The sequence below is a fragment of the Wickerhamomyces anomalus genome (assembly GCF_001661255.1).
Source record: "Wickerhamomyces anomalus NRRL Y-366-8 unplaced genomic scaffold WICANscaffold_6, whole genome shotgun sequence".
Lineage (NCBI taxonomy): Eukaryota > Fungi > Ascomycota > Saccharomycetes > Phaffomycetales > Wickerhamomycetaceae > Hansenula > Hansenula anomala.
In genome coordinates this window covers 742,776-754,180 of record NW_017567115.1, presented here as the reverse complement: position 1 = coordinate 754,180, position 11,405 = coordinate 742,776, and the positions used below count along the sequence as shown (strand labels likewise).

Below are 11,405 nucleotides of genomic sequence, written 5' to 3'. Positions count from 1 at the left end.
TCATCCCTTGTCCTATTCCAACTATATAAGCATCAAACAATCCTTTTCCTTCTTCAATTCATCTCAATTCCTATCCCACCACCAACAATGAGCTCAGGCTACGACTTCCACCCTTCGGAAACAAACAACGACCTACCTCGTCCAAAACATATAAGACGCTTCACTGGGTTCTCTCCTGCTGAAATAAAGACTATTGATTCAGTCATCCCTTTAAAATCAAGAGAAACTTGGAAAAAATTTGCTGTGGAAAATTTCTCAACAAAGGAAACTTTTGAAAAAGATTTCGTTAGACATGTCGAAACTACTTTAGCTAGATCTTTATACAATTGTGATGAATTGGCTGCTTATCAAGCAACTTCAAATTCAATCCGTGATAATTTAATCACTGATTGGAACAAGACCCAACAAAAGCAAACCACAAAGGATCAAAAAAGAGTTTATTACCTATCTTTAGAATTCTTGATGGGTCGTGCCCTAGATAACGCCTTGATTAATACAAACACTAGAGAGTTAGTTTCTGATTCTGTTGATGAATTGGGGTTCAATCTTGAAGATTTGATTCAACAAGAACCTGATGCCGCCCTAGGAAATGGTGGGTTGGGGAGATTAGCTGCTTGCTTTGTTGATTCTTTATCCACTGGGAACTATCCAGCTTGGGGGTATGGGCTAAGATATCAATATGGGATTTTCGCTCAAAAAATCATTGATGGGTATCAAGTGGAAACTCCTGATTATTGGTTAAAATTTTCAAACCCTTGGGAAATCCCAAGAAAGGAGATTCAAATCCCTGTGGATTTTTATGGTTATGTGGAACATTCCTCTGATGATAATGGTGTCAAGAAATCAAATTGGATTGGTGGAGAACGTGTGTTGGCTGTTGCTTATGATTTCCCAACTCCTGGTTACAAGACTAATAACGTTAATAATTTGAGATTATGGAGCGCTGAACCAACTACTGAATTTGATTTTAGTAAATTCAATGCAGGTGATTATCAAAACTCGGTCGCTGGTCAACAAAGAGCTGAATCAATAACTGCTGTCTTGTATCCAAATGATAATTTTGATTCAGGAAAGGAATTACGTTTAAAACAACAATATTTCTGGGTTAGTGCTTCATTACATGATATTATTAGAAGATTTAAAAAGACTAAAAGACCATGGAGTGAATTTAGTGATCAAATTGCTATCCAATTGAATGATACTCATCCAACTTTGGCAATTGTGGAATTACAAAGAGTCTTGGTTGATTTGGAAGGATTATCATGGGATGAATCTTGGGAAATTGTCACTTCCACGTTTGGTTATACAAACCATACAGTTATGACTGAAGCTTTAGAAAAATGGCCAGTTGAATTATTTCAAAAATTATTACCAAGACATTTGGAAATCATTTATGATATTAATTTATTCTTTTTGCAATTTGTTGAAAAGAAATTTCCAAAAGATCGTGATTTATTATCAAGAGTTTCCATCATTGAAGAATCTTCACCAAGACAAGTTAGAATGGCGTATTTAGCCATTATCGGTTCTCATAAAGTTAATGGTGTTGCAGAATTACATTCAGAATTGATTAGAACTACAATTTTTAAAGATTTTGTCAAGATTTATGGTTCTTCAAAATTTACAAATGTTACAAATGGTATCACTCCAAGAAGATGGTTAAGACAAGCTAATCCTAAATTGGCTGAATTGATTGCTTCAAAATTAGGTGGTGATCATTATCTAAGTAATTTAAATGAATTGAAAAATTTGGAACAATTTGCAGAAGATGAAGAATTTCAAAAAGCTTGGTTTGATATTAAATTGGATAATAAAAAAAGATTAAGTGCATTAATTAAAACACTTACCGGGGTGGAGATTAAAAACCCAAATGTTTTGTTTGATATCCAAGTTAAAAGAATCCATGAATATAAACGTCAACAATTAAATATCCTTGGTGTTATTAGTCGTTATATCAAGATTAAAAATTCTTCAAAAGAGGAACGTGCCAAAATCTTGCCAAAAGTTGTTATCTTTGGTGGGAAATCCGCACCAGGTTATTATGCTGCGAAATTGATTATTAAATTGATTAATTCAGTTGGTGAAGTTATTAATAATGATGAAGATGTTGGAGATTTACTAAAAGCTGTCTTTATCCCAGATTATAACGTTTCAAAAGCTGAACAAATCATTCCAGCTTCTGATTTATCAGAACATATCTCCACAGCAGGGACCGAAGCCTCTGGTACTTCAAACATGAAATTCGTCATGAATGGTGGATTAATTATTGGTACTGTTGATGGTGCAAATGTGGAAATCACTAGAGAAATTGGTGAGGATAACATTTTCCTTTTCGGTCATTTAGCTGAAAATGTTGAAGATATTAGATATGAGCATAGATATGGTGGTTACAAGATTCCAGATTCTTTGGAACAAGTTTTCAAATTGATTGAGTCTGGTAAGTTTGGTGATTATAATGAATATAGATCATTAGTTGATTCTATTAAATATCATGGGGATCATTATTTGGTTGGTGATGATTTTGAATCTTATTTACAAGCTCATGAATTGGTTGATCAAGCTTATTTGGACCAAAAAGAATGGTTGAAGAAGTCTATTTTGAGTGTTGCAAATTCAGGGTTTTTCAGTTCTGATAGAGCTATTGATGAATATGCTGAATCTATTTGGAATATTGAATCAATTCAAGAATAGAGAATTCTACAGTGTTGTTGTTTGTTGTTGTTTTTTTACTTTCAATTCGTTTATTTTTATAGCACCTAATTTATTCATTACTTTTTTCTTGAACCAATGATATTTGTAGGATCCATTATATAAGGATCATGCTGCAGCCAAAGTCTTTTGATTAATAAATTTTGTGAGATTATACGAGCTGATGATTTAAATCATTTTTGATAACAATTGGCCATACTTAGCAATATCCCCTTTAAACTAGTGAATATAATCTACTTAGATGCATCAGATTTCACAAAGGAAGGAACCAAAAAGACATAAATCAAAAAGATGTAAAGTTTAGCATATTTGACTTGAAAATAAAGCAACAATCCTGGGATAATGACTAGTAGTGAGAGTAATACTGTCTGCGCGTAGGTTAACATTTTGATGAGGTGAAGTGTTGGGTGGTTTTAGTTGTCCTTTTAGTGTACGTAGAGGACACCTAATTAACGACAGACGATTTGGTTGGGTATTTATAATGTGTTGTGGGCGTGGCGACTGCAGGTCACTGGACATTAATTTGTGGCTGTCTTTTTTGACTTTTTTTTGAGCTATGACCAACGTACTCAATTCAACCATGAAAGCCGTGGGCATGATTCTATCTGAGGATTGAGAATTCAAGCTTATAAAACTCGTGGAAAGTCACTGTTGGGCTCTGAGATGGAATTATGTATACAAAAAAACAAAACAATTGACACGTCTCACAAAATTATTACTAGCTGGACCCTGGTCTCTGGTGATTTTAACAAAAATCCAATGGAGATTGGAGCCTGAACGTCTGTGAGCGAACATTTGTGTGAAAACTTATGTTGGATTTATGCGCGTGCATGTGTGCAGGGTACAACCTTAATTATGCTTAACAATTTGAATGCCTTGACTTTTGTCAACTTGTATAATTGTGCACACCTAATACCTATATACAGTATAATACAAATTAGACATTTGTGCACTGTGTATGTGTGGGTGACGCAGCTTGAAGCTACATCCTTGTGAGTGTACAGCTGAATAATTGTGTAGTGTGACTTGTTAATTGATTCTTAAATAAAAGAAAGATGGATCGAACGACGAATGTCGAAAGAATGTTCCCAATTTCCATCGGACAATTCAAGCTCAATTGACCTCTACAATTGGAAAGCTGCATACCAACAGTTGTGTTATAGAACGTGGGTCCTGAGTCCTGACTCCTGGGCCTGTGTCGCATAATGCATTGCTACTTATCACTTTGCAGTAAGATATGAACCATGAAATTTGAATGATGATCCATAATCCATGATCAACCAGTTGAAACTTGATAACGTCTATTCGTCTTTTAGCCACGGAAAAACATCGAGCCACGACATCGACGTAACTTGTGACTCTTGTAATCTAAAAGGTTTTATGCACAACTTATCCCAGGGCCCAGGCTGCAGCCTGCCAGTGTAATTATAAGTATACCCCCCAGTAGAGTAACGAGTTGTTCAATATCACTCGTGCTCTATGAAAAAATGCGTTGACAGGTAGTATGAGACTATTTGTATAGTGTTGGTGATAAGTCCTCATACGATAAGATTATTGAGATGATTAGTGAAGATTATATTTTCTGCTCAGGAAGTGTATAAGAATACAGGCTTATGCCAGTTCTGAGAACTGAGGTCGTCTGTTGTGGAGTATCAATCTTGCAATAGTCTAAAGGACCAGAGATACACTAAATATCTGTAGTAAAGCTCAATATGTCAGCTAGAAGAGATACATCCGATGCAGATGCTGTTGATGTAGCTACGACAGAAGAGGCTCAGGGTAGATACTAGAGAGGTTTCAGGCCGTTCTTCGCAAAAAATATACAAATGGCGAGTGGTCAGTGGTGTATTATATTAGGAGAACTCAGGCTACCACACTTCCCATATTCCAAACATTCACCATAATAAACATTAGCTTTACTCTTGTGGCCACGCAGGAGTTTCTTACTCTTTGCTGACTTATAATAAATGAAACGAATCCCATGGGTTATAAAGCTATAGCTTAATATAGCCTATAGCTACTGTAGCACCTGGTGATAAGAAGTACAAGTACCACAAGAGATTTTAGTAGAACCAGTTGACACAATACACATAAGGACCACTCATATGTCATCAGCCATTGATTCCCATCATCATACCTTAGTAGTATTTCCCAATATAAGTACAACAACTTCTGACATAGTATAGGATATATGATCTCTTTACACCACTCTATCTCTCTTAGAAGTTATGAGCTAGTGATGTTGTTTACTATTTAGCTGGCTGCTTCAATATTGTGCTCCTCAAATGCAGATACTGTACTTCGAACATAAAATGTAGTACGTGGTTCTGGGAATTAACGTACGTACATGACCCTTGATTCTGCCAATCATATCGGTTAAATAGATCAAAGTAATTATACCCGCGAGCGAGCGCCTTGGTAAATTATAACATGTTAAGCCCTAATGGGTATGTTGATACTTTCAAGAAGGTAAAGTTGGTCAGTATGAAATCTCAACTACAAATTGTTTCTTCAAAGCAGCCAAATAATTTACTTACTATTAAATAGAAATTATACCTATAACTAGTAGCTGGCAAATCTAGTGCGCTATTCCCACGAGCAGTAGCTCTCTTTATAATAACATCTGTTGGTGAAAATACCCATCCTAAGTCCTATAGTAATGGGGCACCCATATAAATTGTATGGAAACCCAATTCTTCCCATATAGACCAAATCTACATGAAGGTATAAGACAACGCAAGGTCTTGCAGGTTGCCTCAAAATCATGCAATAGCTCTGATTTTAATCTATATTAATTTCATCATGATTGGTTGCAACAGATCCATTAGCTGATACGAGCTACGAGGCCGATGTATAGGGTCATATTGAAAAAGTTGTGGGTACTAAACTATTCTCATAATAATCTTTGAATATAAATAGTAAGCAGATTCCTCGCATATATAATCTAAAATTAGTTGATTGTACCAATATATTCAAGTTAAGTGATCATTAAATCATATATGAAGATGCGCACTAATCTTATTAAAGCAATCTCCAGTTCTTTTTTTATTATCCAAGCTGTCACAGCTCTTTATGGTTCACCAGCCTCTGGTGGTAACGGTACATTTCCAATGTTGGTCAACAATGAAGGAACCCCAGTTGCTGACGTCAAGCTTGTTATCAATTTAGAAAAGTATTTAGCTTCTGCAACCAAGAATCCCTTTGAGGATTTCAATGAAACATTAGCAAAGAGAGATGATTCAACTGATTTGGATTCCGAAGATGATGCTAACAGCTCTGATGACTGGTTGGAAGTTTACACTTATAATTTTGAATACGCTTCATTATCAGGTTATGACACCACTTCAGCACTGGAAAAGAGAAAGGATATTCATGAATGCACAACCTGGGTCAAGGGAGTAAGAGAATGTGTCAACCAAATTTGGGATGGTCTAGTTGATGTTTGGAATATTTCCTACAAGATCAAACAATTGGCAACTGCCAAACAATGCACAGAGATTCATGGGCAACAAGGTGGTATGTACTACAGATATTGGGCTAGTGGTGGTGATTGTGGTTCTACTGCTGAGCAGAAAACAATCGCTGGTGCAATTCATGCCGCCCTTAAGAAGGCTGATGGAGAATGGACTTGTAACGTTTACTGTATCACTATGACCCATGGTGGAACTTGGCAAGGTACTTTGTTAATTGGTCCAGATCAAAGTGCGATGTGGGCCAACTGCGGTGGTGTGTTCAAAGGATGCTATGATACTGGCTGTAATTCTTTAGAAGGTTGGTACAATTGTAACAGTTGAAGTTGATGATACAGCCTTGAGCTAGAGCTTGATTATAGGCTGTCTTGGTAATATTTTTATCTCAACATTTAGTGTGTAATATTGAATTGATAATATATAATACAGTGAGTTGACAATTGGCTTGTGTAGACATCGGCAAGATTTGAAGGAAAAGTTGACACTAATGATATTCATCTGTCAGTACCAAGGAAGCTTGAGTATATCAGTTGTGGAATAAACTCTTCTGTAATATCATTATAGTGCCCAGCACCACAGTCATCACCTCTTCAGCACCCCCAGCTCACCAATTAACTAGACCCACCAATACAATCTTCATCAATTTGATTCTTTCTACGTTGAAAAGTCGAACAATTGAAAATCCTCCGAGAAAAATTCGCGACAATTACGTAATCTCACTCTACCGCGAAACCTTTTGAACCTTTTTCTAAACCAAATGAAATAATCAAACAGACAAGAACAACCACTTACAAATTCACTCAAGTCCTGTACTCTACATATTGTATCATACACCCAAGAAACACCCCCATATCCATCGCTCATTGAACACAGCTGCTTCTTTTATCCCTATTTGCTTTTCCCACACTACCCTTGTCCACACTAAATAATTACGGCCCGCGTGTCTTCATTATAATGAGATTACCACTACTATTATTTCTAATCACAGGAGTGCTTCCATCTCCAATAGATATCCCTTCAAAGCAATTCATAGTGGAGGACTTACCAGGTATAGATCAAATACCTAAAGATGAAAGACCCATAATGTATTCAGGTCATTTAGAGTTAAATTCCACTATTGATGAAAATTATTTTTTTTGGAAATTTATAAAACCATCAACTCAATTCAACAGAACTATATTCTGGCTGAATGGTGGTCCTGGTTGTTCTTCAATGGATGGTGCCCTGATGGAGTCTGGTCCTTTTAGAGTTGATGAGAATGAGAACTTGTATATGAATAAAGGTTCTTGGCATGAAGTTGCTAATTTAGTATTTGTTGATCAACCAGGTGGTACAGGATTTAGTATCACTAAAGACTATGATAAGGATCTGATTAGAGTTGGTGAGGATTTTGTTGTTTTTTTGGAAAAATACTTCCAAGTGTTTCCAGAGGATTTAAATAATGAAATTTTCATATCTGGTGAAAGTTATGCTGGTCAATATATTCCATTTATTGCTGATACTATTTTCAAATCAGATAAAGAGTTTGCAAAGAATTTAAAAGGTTTAATCATTGGTAATGGTTGGATTGCTCCAAATATTCAAAGTTTAAGTTATATCCCATATTTATTAGATGTTGGCATATTACATACAAGTGATGAATTCATGCCACGCTTGTTGAAGCAACAAGAACATTGTCAAAATTTGGTTAATAATCCAGTAAATGATGATAAATTTTCAATTTATGAATGTGAAAATATATTGACAAGAATATTACAATACACTAGAGATAAAAAAGCTCCAAAAGATCAACAATGTATTAATATGTATGATATTGGGTTAAAAGATAGTTATCCAAGTTGTGGTATGAATTGGCCTCCTGATTTAAAATATGTTCAACCTTATTTACAAAAAGATCAAGTTGTGGAAAGTTTAAATCTAAATGTTTCAAGAGTTAAAAAATGGAGAGAATGTGATGGTGATGTTTCAAAATTTTTGAAAAATAAAAAAATAAAACCTTCTTTTAATTTATTTCCTTCGTTATTAGAAAAAGTGGAAATTATGTTGTTTAATGGTGGTCATGATATCATTTGTAATAATTATGGTGTCCTAGATCTAATTAATAAATTACATTGGGGTGGTTCAACAGGGTTTTCCCCGGATACTGAGGAATTCATTTGGAAATATAATGATGAATTAACAGGTTCGGTGAAAACAAGTAAAAATTTAACATTTGTTGATGTTTATAATTCTTCACATATGGTTCCTTTTGATTTACCTGAAAAATCAAGAGGTGTCTTTGATTTATTTGTTAAGAATTTTGATATTATTGATAAAGATGGTTCAAGTTTCATTCAAACTCCTGATCATACAAAGAATGACAAAGTTGAAGATCATGATGATCATAATGATAAAGATGATGATAATGCAAAGGGTAAATCTCCAATTTTTTTCATTTTTTATTTATTATTCTTTATGATCCTTGGTGGGTTAATAATTTATTACAAGAAGAGAAAACAACCAAAACAAACTTCAATATTAAGAAACAAAGAATCCAATAATAAAAACAAGAGTAATAAAAAAACAGTCTCTTGGGCAGATGATAATGATGATACAAGTTTTAAATCAACACTCCCACCAACTTATCAAAGATCGGATCAAAAGGGATCAAGTAAATTGAATAATATCATAAATAGCTTTAGCGGTCCAAGTTCTGGTTCGGGTGCTTATAAAAAAATTGAAACTCCTGATCATTTTGAAGATATTGAATTACAATCAAATTTGAATAGAGTTGATGATGAAGAGGATTATGATTTTGATATTGATAATGAATTAGAGAATGATCATGATTTGGGTGTGAAAAGTAAGAAGTGAGTGGGTAAAAGACGTTATTTGCATTTATTACTATTTATTTATTTGTTGAAAATACCAAGTTTAAGTTTTATTGCTGAGTAGTAAAATATTTTTTTTTCTTTGGCGGCTTTTTCAGGAACGTTGTTTTTGTGTCAAGTTTAGAAAAAATGTTGACATCCTTCAACAACAAAAACAAGAGAAAAGAAGCTCTCCTTTTCCCAAGTATGGCTGAAGTATTATCAAGGTGATCAATTATTGCTTCAAGAATCACAATTGCTATCGTTTTTATCATTTTGTTTTTGCAATATCATTAATTAATTATGACTGCTCCAGGTGCTAATCCAATATATCAATTCAGTTTAGGTAGAAAACCAACATTAAGATTATGTTCAGGCTCACCAAGATTATCAGTTTTCGAAAGACAATTATCATTAATGAAAACACCAACTATTATGCAAAATAACCTGTTGAATTCACCAAATTCTGGTAATAGATCAATTTTAACAAATTCACAAGGTTCTTCACCAATTAGTGATCTGCAATCTTCTTCAAATTCTTCAGAAGCTACTTTAATTGCAAGTGGGAATAATCTTGATAATTTGAATCCTATGAAATATATTGGTATCAATTCATCAAAATCTAGTATTCCATCAAATTCACCAGTGCCTTTTAAAAAACAGAATTCAATACAACGTCATAAGGAAACTTCAAGTACAAATAAATCAATTGCTTTTAAGATCCCTATACAAGAAATTATCAATTACAAGAACTCATTGGAACACTTCATTAATGAAGGTTTAGATCTTGTGTATTCCATAACTAGAAATGATGTTGATTTGTTTTTGGATTATTTATCAGAACTTGTCATTGGAGTTTTCGTTGTTTTCGGTGCTGAAATTTTAAAATTAAATAAAGATGGTTTCTTAGTATTGGTTCAATTTGTCACTGCAAGTGTCATTAGAATCGGTTTCAAGAATGGTGAATATGATTCATTACTATTACAAAGTCCAATTGTTCCAATTTTGGAAGGTTCAAATTTACCTGTTGAATTTAAAAGATCAGTTTCACATTTAATTACAACTTTACAATTTTATATTTTGTTTTCCACTTTAAGAATCACTGCAATATTCAAAAATAATTATTGTATTGAAGATTCAAGAATTGATTCATTATCAATCATGGGATTAGGTGCGGTTATGATTTTGTTGTGTTTAAATTTGATTATAAATTCCTTACCGGCTTCACGTCGTTACAACTCGGAACTTGAAAAATGACACTCTACACATGGAAATATGATTAAAATAAAATAGAACATGCTTTAGATACTTGAATCAAGTGTCAATGATGGCTAATTGGTTAAAAAATGTAAAAAAAATTGGCAAAAAAATATATTGAAGGATGCGAGGTTCGAACTCGCGCGGACAAACGTCCAGTAGATCTTAAGTCTACCGCCTTAGACCACTCGGCCAACCCTCCTCGGGATAAAATTTGGTAGATACACGGTTTTCCACACTCTGTCAAAACTTTTTCTGGTTCGGCCACGCCAAAATTATTAAATTAACATTTTATTCAAACTTCTTCTGTATAACTATAGTTTTATATTTGTGCCATTATGTTCCGTTTCATTTTCTCTTTTTATTAATATGTTTTTTGTGACGATTGGAGTTGAATTAAAATTTTTATAATTTTTTCCAAGAAAAAAGACAATAGTAGATTACTTGACCTATGCCAAAATTTGAAAGTTTTTAGTTTTTATGAAAAATTGTCGAAATGATTAACATTTTATAAATACACATCAGATACCACTGGTACCGAGAAGGAGATTTTTTTGTATGGGACTCGATCGTCAACTTTTGTTAAGAGTGCCCGACCTAAAACTGAGATTCTATCTCCTTTTTGAACACGGCCAGCACGGTCTCCCAGTAGACTAGTCGCGGCCTGGGCCAGCGACTCAAGGCTCAGGCCCCGAACCTCAGGTCGCCTACGTTCATGCACAACAAAAAAAAGAAACCAACACCGTGCATGCTGCAGCCTTCCAGAGCCCTATAAATAGATTCAATAGGTCATATGCCAATACACGTGATACATCGGATAACGGACTGGGTCGGCTCAAAAGCTTCGGCAATCGGCTTCAATCCTGATCCCATTGATAAATCAAAAATCGAAATCCGATAAATTCGTTATTAAAACCGCTAAAATACAGTTGATAAAATTGATCGCGAATTGATTCTGTATTCAAAATCAACATGCCCATTATAATGAATATAGTGGGTGTCGACCTATACTAAACACTAAACTATATAACCAAACCAAAACACAGGGTAACTCACTTTTCGTTTAGCAGAAACCTTTAATATCGTTGAAATGAACTGGGAATGTGACGGGACAGTTGAA

At 34.4% G+C, this 11,405-nt stretch overlaps 4 protein-coding genes and 1 non-coding gene across 5 annotated transcripts; 4 read left to right on the top strand and 1 right to left on the bottom strand.

Annotated features, from left to right (window-relative positions):
• Positions 1-87: 87 nt before the first annotated feature.
• GPH1 (glycogen phosphorylase) lies at positions 88-2,691 on the top strand (the record flags this gene model as incomplete). Its single annotated transcript, XM_019182345.1, has 1 exon — positions 88-2,691. The coding sequence occupies one exon, from the start codon at positions 88-90 to the stop codon at positions 2,689-2,691; it is 2,604 nt and encodes an 867-aa protein (XP_019036892.1).
• Positions 2,692-5,708: 3,017 nt separating this feature from the next.
• Positions 5,709-6,503, top strand: CSS2 (Css2p; the record flags this gene model as incomplete). The annotated part of the gene is made up of 1 exon (XM_019185163.1): positions 5,709-6,503. One exon carries the CDS (start codon positions 5,709-5,711, stop codon positions 6,501-6,503), a length of 795 nt encoding a protein of 264 aa, XP_019036891.1.
• Positions 6,504-7,133: 630 nt separating this feature from the next.
• KEX1 (serine-type carboxypeptidase) lies at positions 7,134-8,522 on the top strand (the record flags this gene model as incomplete). Its single annotated transcript, XM_019182243.1, has 1 exon — positions 7,134-8,522. A coding segment is annotated over one exon (1,389 nt), but the record flags the coding sequence as incomplete, so codon positions are not given.
• An 809-nt stretch (positions 8,523-9,331) lies between these two features.
• WICANDRAFT_65028 (uncharacterized protein) lies at positions 9,332-10,285 on the top strand (the record flags this gene model as incomplete). Its single annotated transcript, XM_019183850.1, has 1 exon — positions 9,332-10,285. The coding sequence occupies one exon, from the start codon at positions 9,332-9,334 to the stop codon at positions 10,283-10,285; it is 954 nt and encodes a 317-aa protein (XP_019036889.1).
• Positions 10,286-10,403: 118 nt separating this feature from the next.
• On the bottom strand, positions 10,404-10,487 carry WICANDRAFT_t121. The gene has a single exon. It is a non-coding gene; the product is annotated as a tRNA-Leu (tRNA).
• Positions 10,488-11,405: the final 918 nt, after the last annotated feature.